Source organism: Mastigoproctus giganteus, chromosome 10 (genome assembly GCF_048544385.1).
Source record: "Mastigoproctus giganteus isolate SK-2022 chromosome 10, ASM4854438v1, whole genome shotgun sequence".
In the NCBI taxonomy this organism is placed as follows: Eukaryota; Metazoa; Arthropoda; class Arachnida; order Uropygi; family Thelyphonidae; genus Mastigoproctus; species Mastigoproctus giganteus.
The window spans coordinates 143,001,911-143,029,647 of NC_143584.1; the positions used below are offsets into that span (position 1 = coordinate 143,001,911).

The 27,737-nt window shown below is 37.9% G+C and overlaps 1 protein-coding gene across 1 annotated transcript; it reads left to right on the forward strand.

Moving 5' to 3' along the window:
• The first annotated feature begins 2,095 nt into the window (after window positions 1-2,095).
• Chpf (Chondroitin polymerizing factor) lies at window positions 2,096-27,047 on the forward strand. The gene is made up of 2 exons (XM_090382703.1): window positions 2,096-3,221; window positions 25,504-27,047. Exons 1-2 carry the CDS (start codon window positions 2,415-2,417, stop codon window positions 27,016-27,018), a joined length of 2,322 nt encoding a protein of 773 aa, XP_090238829.1. The 5' UTR covers window positions 2,096-2,414; the 3' UTR covers window positions 27,019-27,047.
• The last annotated feature ends 690 nt before the right edge of the window (window positions 27,048-27,737 follow it).

Below are 27,737 nucleotides of genomic sequence, written 5' to 3' on the forward strand. Positions count from 1 at the left end.
GGAAAGTCGAAGTGCTAGGAGTGTGGCTGGATCGTCTCACGTGTTGGTCGGCCTTCAGAACGACAGGTGCAGCTGTTCGAAGGACCAGTGGTGGTCGACCACGAAAAAAACGCCCAATGATGACCGCTATATACTCCTACAGACCAAGAGGGACCGACACTAGACAGCAAGATACATTGCAAACCAGCTGCACAGGATGCAGGATATCGCGGTTTACTGTAGCCAGACGACTCCAAAACGGTGGAGTGTTTACCCGACGGCTAGTACGCTGTGTCCCTTTAACATCTGCCCATCGGAGACACCGTTTACAGTGGTACATCGAACACAGGGACTGAACAGCAGCACAATGGGGTAAGGTATTCTTTACTGATGAGAGTAGATTCAGTCTCAGCAGCGATTCTGGACGTCAGCTAATCTGGCAAGAGGTTGACACACGGTCACTCCGCAAACATCACTGAAAGGGATCGATATGGCGGCAAGGTGTTCTCGTCTGGGGAGACGTTATCTTGGATTGATGTACACAACTCCAAAACTGGAAGGTGGTAGTGTAACCGATGTATGCTACTGTACTGAGGTAATCCTTCTCGATGTGCATCTGTTCCGAGGTGCCATTGACCCCGAGTTCGTGTTTATGGATGATAATGACACACCCCATCGCACTGCCGCTGTTGATATGCTTTTGGAAAGTGGGGACATTGTTCATATGGATTGGCCTGCCCGTTTCCGCCGATCTAAATCCCATCAAATATATATGGGATGGTCTGGGGAGACGCCTAGCGGCACGTCCACACCCACCAGAAAATGTTCGCCAGCTGAAGATGGCGCTGACAGAGGAATGGACGATGTTACGGCAAGAACTTATTGTCATTATTATTATTATTAGCCATATGGTACAAGGAAGTCTGAGGCTTATGCTGCACTAGCCAAAAAAAATTCCCAAATTACCCCGAGAGAGAGAAGTAGAAAGGAATCACCAAGAAAGAGAAGAATGATGAAATCCAGCTCAGGACCCTGGGTTTGCCAAACCCATACTCACCAGATATGAGCCCTTCGCGTTGTCAGCAACATTGTTCTAAGTATGGACAGGCGATACAAAGCTTGAATCGACATTAGGGGTGGTCATATCTCTTACTGAGGACCACCTCTTCATCTTTGGCAGTGATGCATCTGTATCATGGCAGCCAGTGCTATGTTGCCATATTTGAATAAAGTCCCGCTGTACCGTTTTGTTTCCGTTGTTGTGTCGTGTTGTTTCCTTCTTAATTTTTGTACCTCACGAGCTTCCTTTGGTATGCTTTTCCCATATCCAGGTCACAGTCAGGAGCGGATTAAGGTCGGTTGAGGCCCCGGGCGCAGAAGAAAATATTGGACCCCTTAAAAAAGAGAGAGAGACAGGGAAAATAAAAATACATGTTAACCATTTTTTTAAATAAATAAAAAATATTATGTACTATTAATGTTTTATTTCCAATAAAATTTGAGTATAATATATGTATAATATAATTAATAATAGCATAATAATAATCACAAAGTTTTGAACTAATATGTTTTGCGTGGGCCCTTCAGAAGTCGGGGCCCAGGGCGCGCGCCCGGTGCGCCCGCCGTTAAATCCGCCTCTCAGGCCACTCCTATGAGAAGCTACAGGTGAAAACCTGACTGGTCCTTAAGTTTTGCGCACCAGTGTAATAGTGAGTTAAAACCGGGAAAAAAGGTGAGGAGATAAAAATAAAAAATAAATAAATCGGATATGACAAATACACCAAAGCGCGCAAAACAGCATTCCATATATATATATTTATAAAAGAGAAAAGGGGGTTTAGTACTATATGTTTTTTTTTTTTTTTTCATACACAAAATATATATAAGAAAAATGTTTTTAGAAATAGAACTGTATTCATATTAAATTTACTATTTGCCTAGTAAAGAAATTCCAAATTACGTCTAAAGAAATATTGGTTTTATTTTAGGCTTACTAATTACATAAAAGAAAGTTGTGTAATGAACCACAAAAAATTTCAATTTCAATAAAGCTGAGCATGCCGTTTTTTACCAAATACTGAATAGCCCTATCTTACGGACTAAAGTGTATCAAACTGTTGAAAAGCTGGTTGTGTCTATTTTTTGAAGCGTGCTTGTTGAGATGAAGCGTTACGATGATACGATAAAGTGTTGTAAATTTATAACTGGGGAGACGTACTCTAGGTTATTTTATTATAAGATTTCCCTAAATTTATTTCGCAAATGCTCACTATAAACTAACACTACTGAGAATCAACGAGACTTCATGTCATGTTATGACAAGCGTACCGTGGAGTTTTGATCTGGTGGAATGATCTTCTTATTTGTTGTTGTTTTTAATATCTTGCCGTGTAGTTTCCTTTCTGATTACTTTTTAGTAACGTATATGTTTACAAATGAAAGTAGCTGGAAAGGCGTACTTGTGTTTTTTTCATCAGACACCATTCTTTATTGGAGTTAGCCTCGGCATTGCCTTATCATTAATTGTCATGCCACTCCTTGAAGAACACTGCTCGTGGTACCGACAAAAGGAATTGAGTGATCATTTATCAAATGACACATATAGTGATGATTACGAACCGATTTTAAATCTTCATGCCAAACCCAAGAAAACTCATGTGAGAGGAGAAAAGTTGCAGCTTATAAGACCTCGTTACTATACAACTGAATTGGATATTAAAGAAAAGTTATTTGTTGGTGTTATAAGCAACTCGTCTACTGTTGGAACACTAGGATCAGCACTTAACAAGACTCTGTCAAGCCATGTGAAGAAGCTCGTGTTTTTTCTCGAAGGTAAAGATCCTGATAAGCTAAATACAGCGCTGTCATCAGTTGTCGGATTTACTGATGAAAGATCAATTCTTGTGCCTTTTCATATGTTACAATATATTTCAAACAATTTTATAAACGATTATGACTTTTTTTTTATTGCGAGAGACTCAACATATATTAGGGGAGCCAAATTATACAATTTTGTGAGCAATATTAGTGTTAGTCACCATATTCATCTTGGTCAGAAAATGACAACAGAGTCTTTGTATTGTAATATTGAAGCAGGAATACTTCTTAGCAATTATGTCCTTAAAAAGTCAGCAGAAACTATTGACTGGTGTGTGCAGCATGCATTTTCTGAAAATGACAGTGAAAATTTTGGCCGGTGTATTTTGCATTCAACAAATCTTCCTTGTGGAACACAGGTTCAGGTAGTTACTATATTATTTTTTATTTTTTTGTAAATCCTCGCCTCTAATTTTCTAATAGTATTATAATAATTGCACCTCCATTATTTAAAAATAAATGCAATATATATATAAAAATTAATGTAATAATACTCTGTAATAATAATAATAATGTAATGCAGTATTTAATGTAATATGTTATATAATCAGTACTCTACCAAAACAGCAGTACTTTTCAGCTTAAATTCTGAAACAAAAAAGTGCAAAACACTACTTATGATAAAGGCATTATAATAAAATGAGCATTACATCAGAACAATCTTTGGATGTATTTATTTGTTTTACAATGGAAGGTTGTATATTATAACAAGAAAATTTATTTTCTTCATGCTATTCTGAAGGTCAAAAAATTTAATGAAAAGGGATACTTAATGTGTGCTTTCTTGATAGGTCATAAACATCAAGTAATTCACTGATTAGGACGCTTCTCACTTTTAAAATGAAGATAATGTGTAAGCTGATCAGACTCAGAAGTATACCAAAAGTTAATGGTATGTGGCTTTTGCAGAGTACTTGTATCAGAATTTAAGCTAAAAGTTTTGTTTTAGAATATAGAAGTTAAACCTGAATTCATTATTTTTTTGTATTCAAACAGTTAAATAATCTCTTTCTGAAGAAAACCTGTTAATGTGTCAAGAATTTCATTCCACTTTAAAAATAGCATATACATATTTATCCACTTTTATACCCATTGCTGCTACATCTCATATTTGATATTACATTTTAAAAATTTCTCCTATTCCATGTAATGGGAGGTTTTTTTGTCATCTTTGTGTTTTTATAAACCCATTTAAAAACGCTTTCAATAATGAAACTGTGTTCTTCAAAGCGTGGATCATGTTAATATTCCCTCTTATTATTTACAATCATATTGAATATAGTACCCCTTTTGCAACAGAGTTGCCCAAACATGTGAGCTCACTGTAGTCTGTTAAGATTTATAAAAGTGAAAACTTTGTACATGAATGCTTTTAAATATTAATTTCTTATTTTGACTTGAATTCCCAGCATTACAGTAAAACTATTGTCAAGAATCAAGCCAGAATTTTATTTTTAAAAATTGAAAATGAAATCATAAAATGTGGTTATAAATTAAACTTGTCATTACTTTCTTTTTGTTTACTTTCTTCTCTAGTCTACTAATTTTCTGAGGTCTAGTCTACTAATTTATCACTGAATTCTATTTCATGTATGGATCTAAATACAAGAGGATTTTCTCAATTATAGCTTTTGGAAGCCAAAATTGGAACAACAGTAGCCAGTGTCTACCTGATTTTCAAAGCTGTATTTGAAAATCAGAGGTGCCATCTATTAAAACTGTCTACTGTTCATTGGAAATGCAGATAAGGGATGGCAGCAGCATGTACTTGACAAATTTCAAGCCTAAATAACCAGACATTATTTGAAATAACATTGTAATAATGTTGATCTATGTATATACTCCTGGGATCTCATATCAAAAACTTAAGAGTAACATACATACTCAGAAGAGGTTAGCATAGATCATAATACCTTGCTCTCATTCTTATCAACTAATGAACATGGTCATTCTGTTATCTTTCATATACCCAAAAGATTGAGATGAAATTCACTATCGTTGAGATGAGAGAGGCTCCGCTTTGCTGTATCAGGCAAAAAAAATAATCATAACAAGAAAAAAAAATAATAATCATTACCTATATAGCCTTTATCCCACTTATTATATTCTTGCTGCTGCTGGAAGATACTAATCTACTGCATCTTAAATTTCACCAGACTGTTAACTACAGCCATCCAGGAAAGCAGGTTATTTTAGTGGTTGACAATGTGCTTCACAAATTTCAAATTTTTTTTTCCTTATGATTAATTTTTTTGGCTCATTATTTTTTTTTGTTCACCATAAACTTTCTGAGGTCTAGTCTACTAATTTTTCCTAATAGTTGATATTTATACCCTCCTGTGTTTTGTGTGCAAATTTCACCATCATTCAGTTTCTCCCTTTGATACTTTAAACACCATGATCAGATCATGTTCCCCTCCCTAACAAAATGCCTAATAACCAACACCTTTGAAGATTCTGCTCGTGCGGAGATCCCTTTACTCTTTTTTTTTTTTTTTTTTTTTTTTTTTTCCAGATGAGTTACCTATCTTTGGACCTTTCAGGAAGCTTAATGGCTTTCCCTAAATGTGGCCTCCAAACCTGCACAAAATATTCCAAATTCAGCCTTGCCATTGACATGCAAAACGGAATTATAACACTCTTCCCAGATGCAAAGATATGGTAAATCATTGACACGATACATTGTATGCCTTCTTGGCTGCCTGCTTATGTTAGATCAAAACACTTCTCTCTTGTCTCATTTGCACCTCTGTTCACCTGGTGTATCTTGTATAATTCATGGGTTATTATTTTTCAAACATAGATATTTGGCAGTATTAAAACTTAACTGTCATTTCCCTGATCATCCACAAAGCCTGTCAAAATCACACCAAAGTGCAGCCCGACTGTCATTGTTAACCATTCTTCCAACCTTCATATCATCTGCACATTTCAACATTGTATTCTTTATTCCTTCCTCTGTGTTATTCAAGGTCACAAACATGAGTGGCCCAAGGATTGAACCCTGAGGAATTCCATTTATAACCCTATTCCACTCTGAAGAATGACCATTTATAATAACTCAGTTCCTTTTCTCCTTCAGCCATCCCTTAATTCACCTTGAGATCTGCTCCACAATACTAATACATTCTGTTTTGTATAGCAACCTCCCATGTGGAACTATGTAAAACGCTTTGATAGCATCTAAGTATGAAAGGTGTCCCAGAAATAAGTACTGTGAATTGCTCTGGAGAATTGCTTTGCTCTGGAGATGGCTTTCACTACTTCAGTAACCAGTGGTGGTGGTAATGATGACAGTCATCTATTATCTAGTGTTAATATTAGTAAGTATTAATATTATAATATATTATTATTATTATATTATATAAGTATTAGTACTAGTGGTACCATGCATGGGTTGGTGGGGATGGGGTGCAGGAAGCTTGCTCTGGAGACTAAACATGGATTTCACCAACTCAAGCCACCAATAAGCAAAGTATTATTATTATTGTTGTTGCTCTTATATTATTTCTCCCTGATTGAGGGATTCCACTCTGTGACTGGTCCTGCTACCAAATACACATGGTGGTTGTAATTGTAGTGTTACTGTTGGTCAAGGAACTCTCTGACAATCCTACAGGTGTTCAGGATTGCAACTTTCTGGAGCTCCTTGTAGATGTTCTCTGGGAGACCTATTGCTGCTAGGATGTTATGTAGGCACCATACCTGTGGTTGACATGATGATCGGGATAGTCGTTACTTGTTGCATATGCCACATTTCTTTGATAACCTGTCTTAGGTTCGTGAACTTCCTGATTTTTTCCCCACGGGTTTTCTGCAGGTTGCCAGTGTTGGGTACCGCTATGTCAATCAGATAGGTAGCCTTTTCCTTCTTGTCCACAAGGGTTATGCCGGTCTGTTGTGCGGGATTGTCCTATCCATTAATATTATGGCACGGTCCCAGTACAGCTTGTGGGTTGGGGTCTCTAGTACTGCCTGGGGTTCGTACTTGTAGTACGGTACACTTTCTTTGATCAACTGGTATTTCCTTGCTAGCTTCTGATATATTATCCTGGCTACCTGGATATGAATGTACTCAGTCTGGAGGATCACCTTGCATCGCATGGTGATGTGTTGGATCGTTTCTGAGGCCAGGTGGCATCTTCGACATGTGTCATCGAACACTCGGAGCTCCTTGGCTGTGTATTTGCTATAGTTCCTGGTGTTGATTACCTGATCTTAGATAGTGAGCATGAATCCTTCAGTCTCGGGAAGAGCATCCTGCTCGTGAGCCATGCATTGGAAGAAATGTTATTGATGTGATCTTGATGGAGATCATTGTAGTGTCTGCCATGGAGTGTCTCCTTTGCCCATCTTTCTAGCTTCGTTCCTTGTGCCATCTGGGCGGGAGGGAGCTCCTCGCTTAGGTCAAGTGGGGTATACCACTTATCTATGTTCCTTATGGCCTGGTGGAGTGGTGCTGTGTTGTTCTCGAAGTAATCCTTTAGGTTAATTATTGGTGTTTTCAGTTGTTCTATCAGGCCCCTTCCTCCCTCTTTCCGAGCTATTGTTAGTCTCTCCCCTGCTGACTTCGGGTGGTGTTGGCGGCTCTTGGTCATCATTGTCCTTGTCTTTTGCATATCCTCTAGTTCAGTATTAGTCCAATCTATGACCCCAAAACAGTATTTTAGTACTGGAGCTGCATAGGTGTTTATGGCTACTGTGTTCCCTCTGTTCAATTTGGCTTTCAGTAGGCTTTTGAGTCTCTGATGATATTTTTGTCAGTCACTTCTTGATTTCCTTGTGCTCTAACTGCTGAGCCCGCATCATCCCTCGGTATTTGTAGGTTTCTCCTTCTGTCATAGCTTCGATCTCTTTACCAGTCAGCAGCTGGTAGTTTTGGCCGAATAATTTTCTCTGGTGCAGTGTGTGGGTCTTGCATTTGCCTAGACCAAATTCCATCCTGATGTCCTCGCTAAATTCTTCAGTGATCTGAAGTAGTTGCTGGAGTTGCTTCTCGGTTGCCACGTACAGCTTGATGTCATCCATGTACATCAGGTGAGTGAGGATGTACAGGTTCTTTCTTCCTTCTTTGAGGTTATATCCATACTTGCCATTAAGCATGGTGGATATTGGGTTGAGTGCTAGACAGAACCACAGTGTGCTCAGGGCATCTCCCTGAAAGATTCCTCTTCTGATGTGGATTGGCCTGGTTGTGACGTTCTCATGATGTGAGCTTAATGGTGGTACTCCATTTCGTCATCATTGCCCCTAGGAAGTTTGTCACTATCGGATTGACCTTGTAGATTTTCAGGTGGATTAGCCAGATATGAGGTACGGAGTCAAAGCCCTTGCGGTAATCGATATAGGCCGTGTATAGGTTGCGGTGCTTCTTGTAGGCTTGCTCCATAACTGTGGCATCTATGGTTAATTGCTTCTTGCATCCTTTCAGCTGTTTGGCCATTATGTTCTGACTCTCTAATTGGTCTGATATCTTCTTGGTTATGCAGCTGGTCAGGAACTTGTACATCGTTGGGAGGCATGTGATTTTTCCGTATTTTGCTGGGTTTCTTAGATCTTCGTCTTTAGGCTTCAGATATGTGACTCCTTCAGTGAGAAACTTTGGGATTGTCTCCGGGTGCCTTATCATTTGAGTGAACTGCTCTGCTAGGTGCTTGTGTGTGCAAGTGAGCTTCTTGTACCAGTAGTTGTGGATGTGATCAATTCCTGGGTTTTGCCAGTTGTGGGTGTTCCTGATCGACTGTTTTACTTCTTCTCCAATCTCCCACTCTCTCATCTCTTATATGTCCTTGGTTTTCATTTGTTCTACTTCTATCCAGGGCTGTTATGTCTTACTTCACTGCTCCAGATATTTCCCCAGAACTCCTCAATCGTCTTCTTCTTGGGTGGTCTGTTTTCTGCTTTCTCATTTTCTCCCAGTTTCCTGTAGAAGGCTCTTTGGTCCTCATCGAAGATTCAATTGTTTATTTTCCTCTGGGAGCTCTCTTTCGGTGTAGACTTTTGCTGAGTGTGAGGAGGTTCTGCTTCGGTATGTCCAAGTATTCTCCTATTCTCTGATTTATGGTCTCGTGTTTGCTGTGGACACTGTATCTCTTGAGGATGCTCTTCACCTTTCCAATCAATTTCTTACTTCTATTACCCTGTTGGTACTGGGTCAACTGACCTATCTTGACTCTTAATTCTTCTATCTTCTGCTGAAGTCTTTATTATTATTATTAGCCACCATTTGGTGTAAGGAAGCCTGAGGCTTATACTACACCAGCCAAAAAAAAAAAAAAAATTCTGAATCACTCTGAGAGAGAGAGAAAAAGAAAGAAAGAAAGAACGAAAGTAGAAGGGAATCACCAAGAAAGAGAAGAATGATTATATCAAGCTCAGGACCCTGGGTGTGCAAGCCCACACTCACCAGCTGTGAGCACCTGGACACACTGGTTGTTGAGAGTCATCTACCTCCACTGTTAGTATTAGTACTAGTAAGTATTAGTATCATATTGTAGTACATTCAGTAAATCAGAATGTCTTGCAATGGAGGATTTTTACTTTCCAGATATTGACTGGAATTTGTGGGTTGGTCACTTTCACGCTAGCAAGACTTTTGCGGATTTATTGGAGGATTGTTTTCTACAGTAACACGTTCGAGGGGCAACCAGAGGGAGTAATACTCTTGATCTGATTATCAGCAGTGATTATTCATGCATTAAGAATTTGCAAATAAAGGAACCACTAGGTGACAGCGATCACAGTATACTGATGTGGAGTTTGCTTAAATATGTAACTACCATTAAGAGTAAAGGGAAGGGAAGGGTTTTTTGCTTTCATAAAGGTGACTACAGTGATCTCACTGTATAGAATTTTTAAATTCTATACAGTGAGATCACTGTATAGAATTTAAAATTTAATTTTTAATTTAATTTTTTTAATTATCCCACTGTATAGAATTTAATTTTTAAATTCTATACAGTAGGATCGATTGATGGTGTTACCAATGGTAAATTCTAAATGGGAAGCCTTCAGGGACTTAATCTTGGTGGCTACTAGACTACTACTAGAGGCCACTAGGCTTTTCATACCAACTAAGAAATACTGTTCAAGATTCAGGCCTAAGTGGATGTCAGATGAATTAATGAGGCTCGTGGCAGAGAAGAAAAATGCATGGGATGCATATAAATTATAAGGCGACACAGAAGCCAACGGCAGATATAAGCTAGTCTGTAATCAAGTCACAAAGGAAGTTAGGCAGGCAAAGACAGATTACGAGAAATCTTTGGCAAAGGATGCAAAAAAAAACAGCAAAGAGTTCTTTACTTATGTAAACTCTAGAATTAAGGGGATGAATCAGGTTGGTCCAATTAATATAGATGGTTTGACTACTGATGATCTGCTCAACTAGCTGATAAACTGAATGAGTATTTTGCATCTACATTCACACATGAGGAATTATTCAAGGAGTGGAATGCCAAAAGTTTATCAAACTCTAACATGGAGCTAAGTGATTTTGTAATAACTTAGAGCAAATTGAAGGAGAAATTGTTGAAGTTAAACATAAAAAAGGCACTTGGTGCAGATGGAATGTATCCAGTTATATTGAAGGAGGCAGCAATGGAAATAAGCAAACCCTTAGCCATAATTATGAGAGCATCCTTGGACTCGTGGGAAGTCCTCACGAAATGGAGATGTTCAAATGTATCTCCAATTCACAAAGGGTGACACAAGTAATTACAGACCTGTTAGTTTGACTTCTGTTCAAGGGAAAATAATGGAGTCACCAGTTAAAGAAGTGTTACAGGATCACCTAGACAAGACTGCAGGCCGACCGGGCTAGCCGAGTGGGTAAAGTACCTGCCCGGCAACCCAAAGGTCGCGGGTTCGATTCCCGCCTCGGGCTTGGATCAAAGTACTGCAAAAACCTTGGGAGGTGCAATATGGCCACAGAAGCCGATGCGCCAACAACTACCAAATCAAAAAAAAAAAAAAACAAGACTGCAGTAATAGTTCAGACACAGCGTGTGTTTCTTAAGGGGAATTCTTGCCTGAGCAATTTGATTAGATATTACGATGTGGTCACAAAGGAACTGGATGCAAAAAATAATTTTGATATCATATACTTGGATTTCAGGAAAACTTTTGATACTGTTGCACACGGAAGGCTGCTGTACAAATAGGTGCAGTGCGGCATTAAGGGCAAGTTGCTGCAATGAATAAAGGAATGATTGAGTGGGAGATGGCAGAGAGTGGTAATAAATGGACACTGCTCTACGTGGACTAATGTTATTAGTGGAGTCCCCCAGTGTTCAGTGCTGGGCCCGTTGTTGTTTTGCATATTTATCAATGAAGGTATATCAGGCTTAATGTTCAAGTTTGCAGATGATACAAACGTTGGCAGGGTTGTTAATGACACTAAAGACAGTATGCTACTGCAAGAGGATCTAGAAAAGTTAGGCAGATGGGCTAAGAAGTGGAAACTGAAGTTTAACATTGACAAATGCAAAGTACTGCATATGGGTAGCAATAACCCAAGAGAAATGTACCAACTGTGTCGTACTACACTCAGGGAAGTGGACAATGAAAACGATCTGGGGATAATTGTGCAGTCAGATATGAAGTTCTCTGAGCAGTACAGACAGGCGGCCAGAGCAGGTCATGGAGTTTTGTCAATGATATTTAGGAATTTTGCTAGCAGAGACGAGGTGATTATCCCTTTGTATAAGGCAATGGTATGACCACACCTTGAGTACTGTATACAGGTCTGGAGACCTCATTTTATAGGGATATAGAGTTGCTAGAATGAGTACAGAGAAGAGCAACAAGATTGGTGAGAGGAACAAAGAGGTGCACTTACGAAGAAGGCTTAAGTTCTGCAAGTCGCAGCATCTGCGAGGTGATCTGATTGAGGTGTATAAGGCTTTGAATGGTTTGAGCAGGCTCAATGCTGATGGGATACTTCCGCTTGCTCAGACTAAGAACCTGAGGGGGCATCGATTCAAATTGAGGAAAGACAGTTGTAGAATAGATGTGCGGAAGTTTGCCATTAGCCAGCGGGTGTTTGATTACTGGAATGGACATCCATCTGTTGTGGAAGTTGATAGCTTAAATAAATTTAAGGTTGAACTAGACAAACATTTGGAATGGGCAAAATGAGAAGGGGTTTTTTGGAGAGGGGGGGTTTGGCTGATACTTTATAAGCTTGGTTTCTTGAATTATAAGCCTTAACTAATGCTACTGTATTGTATTAGTAGTGTTATTTTATATTAGCATTTGTAGTAGCACTGGTAGTACCATACATGGGTTGAAGGAGATGGCTGGGAGTGGTGCCGTTAACATTGCTCTGGATACTAAACATGGGTTTCACCACTTACAGCCTCCAATAAGCAAAGTGGTTGTACTGCACCAGTTGATGAGAGTCATCTACCACAGAGTAATGTTGCAGTTTAAGATATTTCATCAATTATGAAAATATATAAATAATGTGCTGTTTCCAAATGTGCCGCAAGTAACTACTTGCTCAACATTGGCCATTACTGACTGATTTTGTGCTAAGGAAAATAATGGAGCCAGTGGTTAAAGAAGTAATGCAGGCTCGTCTTCATGTTGCTAATACCAATACTAAAAGTGGCAATTGAAGTTAAATGGAAGGTACTATTAGCCTTGCCTTTGCAGTCTGACACAAAGTTCTCTGAATAGTGCAAACAGGCTGCTAGCATAGTTCATAAGGCTCTTTATGAGGTGATTATCCTGTTGTTTCAAGCAGAGGTTAGGCTACATCTTGAGTACTACATATGGGTGGCAAAGCATGCATCATTTTAGGAAGGATACAGATCTGTTGAAAGAGGTGCTAAGAAGAAAGAAACAAAATTAGTCAGTGGAATAAAATGGCTCTTACCAAGATTGACTTGACTTCTGGATAACATTCTGCATTATTCTGCAGACAATAATTATATCATTGTCTGCTGTTCAGGGTTAGTAGTTAATATTATTATTTATTAGTGAAGAACACTTGATTCTTCCCCCCCCATACTACCAGTCCCACTAACGGTTTTTAACTGCTTATTTTTGGTCCTCGCATCATTCTCTGTTAAGCTTCATTTTCTCTAATTTATTCTGTGCCCAATTTCTGCCAACACGTGTAACTTTTGATAGAATAATCTTATATCCTGTGAAAGTGGCAAGTTTGAATCTCAACGTGTCTGGAAAGGATTTTGCATATTTATGCTCATTGCAATATTTGAACCCATGGGTTTTCAGTAGTAGAATACTTTTTTCAGTGTTGTTTTGCCACTGTGTGTGGTCTGTGTGTCTTGGTCCAACACCAAAATTAAATAACAAATAAACCAACTGCACCTATCCCAGTTAACTTATTACAAGTTCCAGGTTCAAGTTCCTTTCCACAAAATTGCATATAGTTGAGCTGTGAGTGAACCAGTATGTTCTCCTTCAATTAAAGACATGGCACAGTTTCGAATTAAATAAATATATTTTTCTCAACTTTTCTATAGCTAACAATTTGTTTCCAAGTGTCTGTGATTAAATTAATAGGTAATTGTCCCATGCAACAAAAAATGCAGTAGCTCAAAGCAATGTGCAAGCTCCTTTCAAACATTTGTTCCAACTTCTTTTAACATTATAATTAAACAGAATTCTAGCCAATGCACTGTACTGTGTTATGCTGACTTGACATTTCAGTAACTTAAACAAAGCAATTTAATGCCTCTGAGTGCTGAGGATCAAATCTTTCTTAATAACTTTAAACCAACATTGCAAAAGAAAGTGTTATAAATAAATTGCTTATGGTTATCTCCAGTATTGTTTCAACATATATCAAGCATTCTGTTGTACTTTAATCTAGCAAACATTAACATTAAACTTAATTCTGATACGCAACCTTCATTATCTCACGAGTACACAATTTCATTGACGAAAATACCTTGCCTTCGCAGAACTGATTTGCATATAACAACAGAATTCCACCAATTCAGTAATAATACTTTTTACCTTAATTAAATACATTAATCCGCTCATATTCTTTAATTGTCTCTGGCCATTGCCATTATAACTCATACCATGTGTAAGCAAGTGTTAAGTACATTTCAGTTATTGTTAAATGTGTGTATCAGATGGGCAGATGTGCTTCAGACTACTGGAAAGTTTGATAAATTAGAGCTAATAATTACCATGAGATCACATTAATAATTATCAGTCTGTACCTTCATTGTCATGTTTCATTTTTTTAAAGTTGAACAGTTCATAATAGGACAGTTGCTTCTTTGATATCAGATGCAAAATAACAGGCACAAAGGTAATTAATGTTACCTTAGATTGAAAAGGTTAATGTACAAAATATACATTGATATTAAATCTTATTACAGTTTCAGAACTGTTCAGCTAGTGATTTTCAAAGTTTTCTGTAATTGTTTTGTTTTATTATTATTTTTTTAACGTTTTTGTTTTTGCTGAATATTGTAATTCAACCTAAAATTTCAACATAACATGAAATATACATATAGTAAGCTTGCTTCAAACTGACCAGTCAGTATACAAGACGAGTGCTGAATTTAGGCTTAAACAAATAATTATCTAGGGCCCGTGACAATTCCCATTCCATATTCTGTTTGCATTAATTACATTTTCTTTTGAAATTAGAAAACTAACCTATAAACATGCTACAGCTATTATAAATGTGCCTCTGGGTACGACAACCTATCAGAAAGTTAATGCAATAAAGTACTGGTTGTAATCATTACAGTATGTTTAAAGTATCTCCCACCCCCATCGTCAAGATGTACCTTAAATTACATGATGAAATATGTAACTTTCAGCAGCACTGGAATGTTAATTTTTTTAATCATAAATAACAATGGGGAAGCTTGATATCTTATTTCTGTGAAGGTGATATGCATACATGTGTATTATATTGAATTTTTATGTGTACATACTTTGAAACATTTCCTTTATAATCACTGACAAAATTTTTGTCAGTGATTATAAAGTTTTTGGGATCATTTCTTAAAGGGACTGTTTGTGATCCTAGAGTAGCATAAATGATCACTGGTATACTTTATAAGTTAAAATTCTTATACTACTGCAAAATATACACAGACGATGGATAGCTGTGCTACTCATATATTGGCCAGCTTGAAGTAATAAAACTCCTCTGGCTACAGAACTGTATGAAATATAAAAAGAAATTTATTTTGTGCCCTTTTTTCTCTGTCTTTAGTTACAACTGCCAAAGTTGAGGATATACTAGTGGTCAATGGCCAACTGTAGGTCTGCTAAAACAGAATTTCCAATCGGTTGTGTTTAGAAAAATTTCCATACTTGCTGAAGAATCACCAGGAGGGTTGGGAACATACAAGAGGTTATCATATTGTATATACATACTATGTAATTGCATCAACAAAGTTTCCACAGATGATCTTCTGGCTGCTTACCCTTCATCGTAAAAATTAATCCAGAGCAAGAGGTGTAATGATGTCATGTGTGTAGGAGTGGAAAAGGATTCTCTAGTGTGATGAATCTTGATACATTGTTGTTACTGTGCCCACTGTACTCATAGTTGCTTGTTTTTAACTGACAATGGTGGAATTCAGTGAAGTCATCTGCTGTTGTATCCCATCCATGACAAGATCTGATGCATTGTACATCCCTTTGCACATCATTATTGTATTGTGCTATAATTTGACTGATTATGGCCTGCCTGTTAGATTGCATGATTCCTTTCACTCTGTCAGTCTCTCAAATCAGCAGACTCTGACCACTGGCCAAATGTTTTCTAACTGCTGGTTCATCCTTGGTATTCTCTAAATGCTATTATATGTGAACATCCAAGCAGGGCAGCAGTGCCCATGATAGTTGCACTGGCACATTAGCTGCTGACTATCCAAGGGATAGGGTATCTAACTACACACTTTATGTAGCCTTATAAACTGGCTACTCAGCGTATGTGATAACGAGATGTGACATTGAACTGCCCTCTGCATTATTTTTAGGAAGGCCATTTGAAGTCAGTGAGAAGTTCAATGTATTCCTTACTTACATTGCTCACTGTTAGCATGCACACAACAATCTATCACTTGATACAGTTTTCAACTTTCATTTCTGCAATGCATTGATTTTTCTGCAGCTTGACAAATATAACTTTCATGTACTGGTTTAGTCTCAGCAGAGACATTCTAATTCATATATGGAAACGAGTTTAAAAAATGGGTGACCCAAAACAGAAGTCCCAATGAATTAGTCTGTGCTCTGAGGGGGGGGGGTCAAATTAAAGAAGCTTTCCTCTCCTTGGCAAAAACAATAGAATTTCTTGCTGCCAGCTATGGCAAATTTCTCATGTTAATTATATAAAATTAATAACGTATCCAAACTTCGTTATCTCGGAGTACACATTTTCATTGGCAAAAACACCTTGCCTTCGCAGAACTGGATTGCATATATGGTATACTGCATTTCAGTTATATGCACCACTATACTGCAATTCAGTTAGCATAACCAGTGCATGATTTTATTACTGCATTAGATGTATTTGTTTAGTTAGTATTTTTAATTATATTGAATTGGAACGAAAATCATGCCCCAGAGCAGCAAAGCAAAGGGCTTAAGCTAGTGAGAACGCCGTGGCTCTGGGGAGAACTGGGGGGTGGATGGGGGGAGTGAACTGAAAACCAGTCATTACTGATTTTCAGTTCACTGTCTTCTTTAGCACAAATTATTAATACATTTTGTAGTGTTTTGTTATCTGTAGGAGGTTTTTTTGAGTAGGAGTAGATGCAACTGAGCTTATGCAGACAGCTTCAGCAAAAGAACGAACAGTGCTAGGGCTTTTTCCACATACTGTGTTTTTCAATAGGCAATTTGTGAGCATCAGAAGTTATTATGGAGAGAGTATCCACAACTTTGTCTAAAAGATTAACTCTAGTTTTAACTTTATCAAGAGCAGCCCTTAGTTTCTCATTATCTATAAGAAGTACTACTGTAATGGTTTCTAAACTGGACCATTTGTCCAAAATAAAATTGCCAGAAGCTTTGGTTATTCTATTAGCATCACACTTAAGGTGGCTCATAATATCCTTTTTAAGGTTAGAAATTGCTTGAAGAATTGATGATACATCTTGATTATATTTAGAATCAAATTCAGTGGGAACTGTATCTACAACACTGTCCATTTTATTTACATTCTGTGACAACCCTGGAATATAATTTGGCACAGGTTGGCTAGGAGTAGGGCCTAGGTCAGAGTTCTGAGTTTCTCTAGATTTCTGTGTTAATCCAACATCTTGAGACAAGAGATTTTCATCCAAACCAACCAAGGCTACACAAGGATTCAATAAATTTATTTACAGCTGTGTTTATCTTACCACTTAATGGAGGAAATTCTTCCAAGTTTGGAGATGACTTTCATCCATGAGTTATACATATGAGTACTTAAATTATAATACAGTGAATCAGTATCAGTATATTGCCTTAAAATAAAGTTATTTGATATTTTCTGCTTATTATAGTTCACAACCAATCCCCTTTATTGAAAGTTCAAGGTATATTAGGTGATAAGCAGTTGATTCTTTCCACTGGGCCTGAGAAAAATCTAAATTTAACCCTTGAGGCATTCTAGCTGGCAAAGAGGAGTAATTGGGACCTTGGTGGTAGTAGCCTTTTAACTGACTATCTGTGGCCTTCACTGATCAGCAGACAAGAACAGAACACACAAACATACAGCATGTGAAAATGACAGTTATCAAAATATAATGAATAAAATTAATTTACCTTTTCAGTTTTTCGAAGAACTGAGTTTACCTTCATGTATACAGGATCTTGACCTTCGCGTTGATACCAAATATAATTACTGTTCTCTTTTTTTTTTTTTTTTTATGTGAACCCCAAACACGAGAGGTATTAGAACCTATAGTACTTAGTACCGTGCTTGGGTTGGAGGTTGAGAAGACGAAAGAAGATATTTGTTGACATTGGACTTGAAATTCTGTAGATTGTAATTTTCAGGAAATACGTATGAAGGAAGGTTGTTCCAGAAAACGGCAGTTGAATGAATAAATGAGGAAGATGAAAAGTTGGTTCTGTGGGTTTGAAGTTGGACAGTAAATGGATGTTGGCGGCACGTGTTCGGACTGTTTTGAAAGAGAGAGCGGGAATTATAGAAGCCAATTCAGAAGAACAGTGCCCATGGAAGTATCTGTAGAACAGGCATGCAGCAGAAACAGTGCGTCTATGAGAAAGCGAGTGGAGAGACTCTGTTAGAGATGAATCATTAATTAACCTAACTGCCCTCTTCTTCTCTCTCAGACTTCTTGAATTCTCTCAGAATTCAAGAAGTCTGAGAGAGGTTTCGGGGGCACCACACCAGATGTGGGAACAATATTCCATGGCAGGGCGGATTTGCGATTTATACAGAGTGAGCAGCTGTTTGGAAGAAAAGTAACGCCGAGAGCGACAGAGAAAACCAAGTTTTTTAGATGCAGAGGAAGCAATATTTGTAATGTGCTTGTGCCAAGAGAGATTAGAAGTCAGGGTAATCCCCAAAAGTGATATATCATTTTGCCTAGAAATCGGAGTGTCACTAAAGATAAGCATAGGAGCAGAAGAATCCTTTTTGCGAGATATAAGACAAGACTGAGTTTTAGAAGGGTTGAAATCAACTAAGTTGTCTTTGCCCCACTGGAGAATTACCTGAAGATCGGCATTTAAGGAATTGGTAGCAGATTTTCGAGAAGTTGAAGCTGATTGAGCAGGACAAGGTTTCTCAAAATGGAAAGTTGAATGCAATGTGCTATTATCGGCAAAACTATGGATAGGATTTCCAGTCAATGGAAGAAGGTCATTGATATACAAGAGGAAAAGGGTGGGGGAAAGAACTGAACCTTGGGGGACACCGGCATTAGTGGAGAAGTTAGAAGACAGAGAGCCATCTACCATCACCCTCAGTGAGCGATCAGAGAGAAAACTGGATAACCAATTACTAAAAACAGTTGGCAAACCACAAGATGGAAGCTTGTTGAGAAGACCTTTATGCCAAACCCGATCAAAAGCCTTTGAGATGTCAAGAGCAACTACTTGTGTTTCACCGAACCTTTCCATTGAATTAGTCCATAAATGGGTAACATAAGCCAGAATATCACCAGTGGATCGACACTGGCGATCCACTGGTGATATTCTGGAATCCATACTGGTGATCGTTGATCAGACGGAAGGTTTCTAGGTAGTTTAAGAGTTGGCGGTTAATTGATTTCTCCATTACTTTAGAAAGAGTAGAAGTAATTGCAATGGGACGATAATTGGATGGGAGGGATTTGTCACCCTTTTTAGGAACTGGCTGGATATGAGCAAATTTCCAAGCAGAAGGAAAAACACCTTTGGAATAAGAAAGTGAAAAAAGGCGGCAAAGAACAGGAGTAAGTTCAGGAGCACAGGTTTTGAGAACAAGTGGAGAAATACCATCAGGACCTGGAGCTTTCTTAGCATCAAGATTCATCAAAATCCTTCTGATATCCTTTTGACGGAAGACCACAGGAGGCATTGAATGGAGCGTGTTGGGAATGGTGGGAGGTGTTTTACCAAGGTCATTAATACATGAGATGGAAGAAAAATGGGATGCTAGCAGGTCAGCTTTATCCTTGGATGAAGTGACAACAGAACCATCTGGTTGGGACAGAGGTGGGAGCAGAGATAGGCAAAAGTTGCAGCCAATAGCTTTGGCAAGAGACCAGAATGCTCGACTACCATTAGGGCAAGAAGCAAGTTTTCTACTCTTAGCCTGTTCAAACTCTAGTTTGGACTGATTAATAACTGCTTTACAATTTTTGCGAGCTTTGGTGTAGGCAGAAAATGAAACTGAAGAATTAGAAACAAGCCAATTACGATATGCAACATTCTTCTCTTGGACAGCCTTAGCACATTTATTGGAAAACCAAGGTTTAGTTGTGGGATAAAGGATTCCATTCCTGCAAGAAAAATTTCACTGACACGATCTGAGCAAACGTTGACATCAGAAGTTTTGAAACAGTAAACCGACCAAGGAAAAGAAGAAAAGAAGTCTCACAGGTCATCCCATTTTGCATTCTTGTAATGCCAAACAACACGAGATTTGGAATAGCCATGAGATAAAGGTTCCATTGGAGAAGAGACAATCACCAAGTTGTGATCTGAAGTGCCTAAAGGACCTGTCACTACGACCGTGTACTTAAAAGGGTTGTTTGTGAGAAAAAGATCAAGTGTATTGGCTGTATGATTAGGATTGTCTGGTATTCTTGTAGGTAAATGAACACTCTATGATAGGTCATTAGTAATTGCAAAAGCCTCAGCATCTCGACCTGTTGGGTCGGTGTGACTAGAAAACGGAAGCCAGCTGGAGTTGTGAACATTAAAATCACCAAGGAAAATTACCTCACTGTTAGGAAAGTTGGACTGGAGAAAGTCAAGTTGCAAAGAGAGGAAGCCAAAGAGCTCCAAGTGATTAGTGGAGTTGGGAGAACGGTAGAGACAACAGATGAATTTGACACAATGAGGTAGAGAGATTTTAAGCCAGAGAAGATTCCAAATTGCCAAGTCTCTGACAGGGAATATCAGAACGGACATATGCACAAGTACCACCTTTGAGACGAAAGGAATCATACAGCGAATAATTTGGGCATCTGAGATGAGCAGTAGTTGAATCAACCGATAACTGAGATTCTGTCAGAAAAAGTACATGGAGTTTGGCAGACTGCAAGTGGAAATGGACATCGTTGAGATTAGAATTGAGACCACGTATATTTGTGAAATGAATTTGGAAGTCCTTGGGAGGTTTATTTTTTTTTCGCAGATAAGCTTGCTCTATTAGTTTGACAATTCATGGTGTATTCAATAGTAAGAAAAAGTGGGTGGGACATGCTGTATGAAGTAATGAAATTTTTGGATATGGCGTACATGTGGTAAGAATATACCCAGATCCTTGACATAACGTGGCCTCGACAATGCTCCCCGCATACACACTACTCGGACTCCCTCCAGTCACTATCTGGCAGAGTAGAGCAAGATTATACACTAGCTGATCTGGAAGCCTCCTAGAGAGTTACCAATAGGTTTGGTCCGGCGTACTAACAACGGCCGGCCTGCGAACACCGTTTTAGAGCTGTACCCTCGAAATGTAAGGAATATTAGATCTCGCCATGACGTTCATCATAACCTCAAAAGTCATCAATCATACTGCATGATGGAAGAGATAGGGAAGGGTTGACCGGAACTTAGCTCTAGAGACTAAACATGGGTTCCACCACTTCAAGCCTCCAATGAGCAAAGTGGTGGTATTTCACCGGTTGATGAGAGTCGTCTACCACCTAGTACTGCCTGGTAACATAGAGGGGCGGCGTTCCTCCATGTGGTGTGGGCGCCACACCTCGACCCCTGCTTACGTTGGTTCACACTTGGGTGGTCACCCACCATGTACTTGTGCATGGAGGTTATACCCAGGATTACTAACAGTCCCACCATCTTGAAGGTGCAAGCAGAGGATTTGGCTCTCACAGACCGTCCGGACTTTGCCGAAATTGGGTCCACTTGACTTGAGTGTCACCCGAATATCAGTTCCATCAGTGTTTTAGACTCCCAGGTAGCAAGTACAGCTCGTCTGGCATATCTGAGAGAATGTCTGTGACAACCTCAAGGATCTTTATTTTAACACTAAAATTTTTATTATAGGGCAAAGCTATGAAACACTCAACTTACACCCAGGCCATATCATAAGAAACAGCCCTGTGTTTATGTATAGTTTTGTTTTGTAAACTTAGGCATTTAGTTTAAAAGGCCCAAATATAAATAAAATTTAATGAAAATTCATCCACTGGGAGTCGAGTTATTACTTGCTGGTGGATATATATATATATATTGCAGCAAGAATATTTGCTGATGCTATCGAGGCAGTGTTAGGTGGGTTGGAAAACTGCTAGCTTGGGGGGATACAAGGACTAATAGATTAACAGTAGCCACTGGCAGAGGCGAAAGTGATTCTTTCGCCTCTGCCAGTGGCTACTTGGACTGCTTCAATTGGAATGAGCAGCAGCCTGGAAAACAAGATGCAGGGTATTTCAGAAACTGCTGGGAGTCGTTGCGGTACAAGTAAACACATGGGTTGTGTTAGGGTAGCTAAGAATAGGAACAGGTGCATGTTTACTTGTGTGTACACCAATGCTAGGAGTTTGGTAAATAAATTTGATGAATTTGAGGTATTGCTCAAAACATCAACGACAGATATTGTTGGGATATCAGAGACGTGGTGTCACACAGATCTAAACGAGTATTTTGCATCTACATTCACACATGAGGAGTTATTCAGAAAAGGGAATGCCAGAGGTGAAGTAAACTCTGGCAACGAGCTAGATGATTTTGTAATAACTGAGATTAAAGTGGAGGAGAAATTGTTGAGGATAAACATAAAAAAGGCACCTGGGGTGAATGGGATCTATCCAGTTATATTAAAGGAGGCAGCAAAGGAAGTAAGCAAACCCTTAGCCATAATTATGAGAGCTTCTTTGGACTCAGGGGAGGTACCAATAGACTGGAGATGTGCAAATGTGACCCCAATTCACAAAGGAGGATCAAAGGCTGACACAAGTAATTATAGACCTGTGAGTTTAACTTCTATTCCAGGAAAATTAATGGAAGCACTGCAGGATCGTCTAGACAAGACTTCAGTTATAGTTCGGACAAGGCATGGTTTTGTTAAGGGAAAGTCTTGCCTGACCAATTTGATTGGATACTATGATGCAGTTACAATAGAACTGGATGCAGAGAATAATTTTGATATTATATATTTGGATCTTAGAAGGGCTTTTGGTACTGTTGCACAAATTGGAGCAGTGTGGCATTGGAGGCAAATTGCTGCTATGGATAAAGGGATAGTTGAGGGGGAGAAGACAGAGAGTGGTAATCAATGGACACTGCTCATCGTGGACTAATGTTATTAGTGGAGTCCCTCAGGGTTCGGTGTTGGGTCCATTGTTGTTTTCTGTATTTATAAATGATATTGATGATGGTATATCAAGCTTAATGTCCAAGTTTACAGACGATACAAAGGTTGGCAGGATTGTTAAGGACACTACTGATGCTATGCTGCTGCAACAGGATCTGGAAAGGTTGAGCAGATGGGCTGAGAGGTGGCAAATGAAGTTTAACATTGACAAGTGTAAAGTACTACATATGGGAAACAGTAACCCTAGAGCAACGTATTAACTCTGTGGTACTACACTGACAGTGGTAGAGAATGAAAAGGACCTGGGGGTAATTGTGCAGGCAGAAGTTTTCCGAGCAGTGCAGACGGTCTGCAAGAGTAGCTCATGGTGTCTTGTGAATGATATACAGGAATTTTTCTAGCAGGGATAAGGAGATGATTATTCCCTTGTATAAGGCAATGGTCAGGCCACAACTTGAGTACTGTATACAGGTCTGGAAGCCTCATTTCAAGAAGTATGTAGAGCTGCTGGAATGAGTACAGAGAAGGGCAACAAGATTAGTGAATGGAACAAAGTGTTGCTCTTACGAAGAAAGGCTTAAGTTTTGCAAATTACAGTGTCTGGAGACTAGGCACCGGCAAGGTGATCTGATAGAGGTGTATAAAGCTTTGAATTAGTGAGTATGCTCAATGCCGATGGGATTCTTCCTCTTGCTCAGAATAATCACCTGAGAGGGCATAAATTCAAATTGAGGAAAGACAGATGCAGGATAGATGTGCGGAAATTTGCCTTTAGCCAGCGGGTAGTTGGTTGGTGGAATAGACTTCCATCCCTTGTTGTGGAAGTTGATAGCCTAAATAAATTTACAGCTCAGCTGGACAGGTATTTCGAGTGAACGGAGGGGTGAAATGGGAGTGTTTTTTTTTTTTTTTTTTTTTTTTTGGCTGATGCTGCATAAGCTTTCTTACATCATATGCCTCTACTAATGCTAATGCTAATATGCAAAATGCCTAAAATTCATGATTACTTCCTACAAAAATTTTATTACAGTTTTATCATGAGAAAACTACACTTTATTATGTTTCTTAACGCTTTTCATAATAGAAATAGCTTCAGATCATTTTTAACTAAAGAAATGTATTTTAAAGACGAAATGCACAAGGCATAATAACGTATGGGTTTAAATAACTATATATCGGTGTAGATATGCCATAGTTTACCCATAAATTAAACTATGTGCATATTGGAAAGGCATCATTTTTAATTGTATCTCATATTGTGGCTACCTTCACAAAAGGTATGTTCATGTCAGACGGCACATGGGATTTCTCCCATCTCCGCATGTGTTCGCTGTATCAAGGACAGCACAGTGTCAAGCCAGAGACTTGAAAGTGTGTGGGCCTTGTCTGTGCAGTGTGATGTGTTGTGCCCATTGTTTGTCTGGCTTATTGGCTGCCAGGCCCTTAGTGGGGCCTGACGCTGCCCATACCTTGCCACATGGAGGCTAGCTGGGTGTGTTCTGTATTACAATAAGTTGCTCTGGCAGGTCCTGCCACCTAGTTTCCTGGGATTTCAGTGGCTAGGACCTAAAGAAGAAATAAATAAATCACGCGTTTAACCTTAATGCGATTGCTGTTTGGAAATTGCTGGTTGGGGTTGAACACTAGAGAGAGGTGTTAAAAGGCCTAATAGGTTGGGCAAAATTTTGATGTTATTAAATTTAGACACTTAGACAATTTAGACCTTCACAGCACGATACCAGGTATTGCACTACTTCGAATAAGTATTGAGTAATAACAGAGAAGACCACTCTGTTATTTATTCTCAGTGGATACCACCACCCAAGTGGCACCATTTCAAAGCTGTTGGCCTATAATCGGTGGGTGGGCAGGTACCCTGATGATGCAAACATGCGATCACAGTTGCAAAGTGGTTCCACAATATGAGAGATGCCAAATGGTGAACAAATGATAACTGAAGAAATGTATCACAAATTGAACAGTTTTACAGCAAAGCAATAAATTCATCTTTTTTTTTTTTACAAGAAAAAAAGAGGAACAAACCTTTTATTTTTCAGTTATTTTTATTTCTCATTTATACAATTATGAATATACAATTATATTCACTGTATGTAACTTATAATCATTACATAAATGGTTGTGATTTTTTTTAATTTTTTTATTATTAATCTCCTCACATAGTCTGATGTGAAGGTTTGCATTTTGTAGTATACCCTGCACCTGTACTTTCTTTCTAAAATCAGTGTTTTATAGATGATGTTGAAAGTGGCGATCCTGGGCTCTTCATTTTTGCCTGTTGAAAACACTGCTAAACATGATTAAGAAACAGTTAGCCATTATTAAAATACTGAAATCTTTGTCTGGTATTGCCTTTAGAAGATGTGATAATGCTCAAAGAGTCCAGAGCAACCAGTATCTTCTTTAAGGTAAGGAAAACAATAAATTAAGAAAATAAAGGTACAAAGCAAAATGTGAATCAGGCACTACAGGCTACTGAAGCATGATATTTCATGTTGTATTCATGTCAGGCTTGTATGTGTTAATTAAAAATAAAAATGACTATTATGATAAATTATTGGCTTATAATATTATTGCACTTGTTGAAATCATGAAATGTCCAATTGAAAAATGTATTTTATGTATAAATATTGTCTATATGTATTATATATTTATTATTTTTTTTTCTTTTAAAGGGAAGATTATATTCCACATATCATATTTCAAGAGATTCCATACTAGAATCAATGTTTCAGAAGTTATCCTGGTCAGATGTCCAAGATATAATGACAGTTTTCCCACTAAATGAAGCTAAGCAACATTTTCAGATACATAATTACTTTTGTCATCAAGATTTACTTAGGAATGAAGAAATGATACATTCAGTACAAGAGCAGATGGCTAGTAATAGCCATCACCTTCCAGAAGACAAAAGGCATTTTACATGGCCAGTGGGTATAGAATCTCCTTTTAAGCCAAGCAGCAGGTTTGATGTCATCCCATGGATGTATTTTAATGACACTCACAGTTTTCTCTCAAATGAATTTACTGTTATTTCTGATTTAAAAGGTGCACAAAAGCTTGACATTGAAAATGTTAAACAAGCATGTATATCTTGGATAAAAAATAAGTACAGTGGAAAATACACATTTTATAGTCTGAAAAATGGATACAGAAGGTTTGACCCAACCCGAGGAATGGAGTATAGATTTGACTTGGAATTCAAAGATGAAAAGTGTAATACATTTTCTTTAAAGAGTTTAGAAGTAGTTCGTCCTCTAAATCAAGTTGAAATTATTCCTGTACCTTTTGTCACTGAACACATCCGTATAGTTCTTATTTTGGTGGTGACACTAAAAGATCGTGAAGGTGCTGTGGCTTTTCTCAGGGATTATGCAAAATCTTGCTTGGATAAACAGGATAACACTGTTTTACTGGTTGTTTTTTTATATGGTCCACGTGATCCGGGCAAAGGAGCAAAAGATGATGTGTTTGGAACATTAAAGAATCTCATTAATGTAAATACTAATAAATATAGATCTATTGGTGCAAAAATTGCATGGCTAAGCATTAGAACTTTTGGAAAAATGCCATCAGAGATTAGCATTTTAGATCTGGTTGTTCGTAAACTTACTCCAGATTCAGTTATCCTGCTGTGCCAGGTAGATATGGAAATGCATCCTGAATATTTAAATCGAGTAAGAATGAATACCATTCTGAAAACTCAAGTATATTTCCCAGTTCCTTTTATACAATATCATCCTGCAGTAGCTTTCAGGCGCACAAGTGTGCCAAGTTCTGTTGAAGTTAAGAAAGATTTTGGTCATTTTGACTTACATAATTATTATCACATGAGTTGTTATGTCTTTGATTATCTTGCTTCAAGGAAGGCAATAGAAGACCAAGTGCCTATAATTCGATCTGACAGAGACTTAAGGAATCCAAAACTTTATGATTTAGATCTGGGATTATTTCAAATGTTTCTCAAGTCAAAATTAGTCCATGTAATGCGTGCAATAGAGCCAGATCTTAGACTGAGATTTAATTTAAAAGAATGTGACCCAAATCTAAATGGTGAACTGCATTATCATTGTATACAGAGTAGAGTAGAAAGTTTAGGTACTAAATCTCAGCTTGCATCTCTCATTCTTTCTTGGGAAGAACAATATGGTGAGAAGACGGAATCTGGTGGAAATGTTTGGTTACGATAAATCTCTACAGTCTCTTGTGAATATTCCCCCCCCCCACCCCAGAGATTCTATTTTTGGATACATTTATATTTCTAAGAACCTGAAGTCATTGCGTAATGTATCATGATTAGTCCTAGTATATATTAAGCCAAACATGAAAAGTGCCTTATTGCATTTCGTTGCCAAATGTAAAAGAAAAAAAAAAATTATTACTGTGAGGTATGCTGTTTCATTTACTGCCATATTAGAGAGAAAGAGCAAGAGGGAGAGAGAATATCACTGTTGTGTATGTTTGTATGTGAAGTTGAGTATAATCATGTAATGATTAATTTATACAATTACCTGTTGCTTTTCCTGAATAGTGTTCACTTTAAAAGTTCCTGTCATTAGCAGAGAATTATCAAAACTCAAAATGAATTTTTGTATTTGGTAAATATATGGTGCTGTTGTAAATACATTTTTAATACATAAATTTATTTTAAATAGCTGTAATTTATATACTGAACAAAACATTTATGTTACTCATTTTTGATTAATAAATTAGTGTTAATATGCTTTTTGTGCTAAATAGAAAATATGCTGACTAGTATATATATAAATGACATACATGACTCAAGAAGGAGAAAAAAATATATTAAAATTAGGGAGGAAAAAAGTAAAATGTTTCTCATTGTTTTAATTTTTTATTATTATTTTTTTTTCACTATACAGCTTGTTTAACAGAAAAAGTTTAGTTCTGT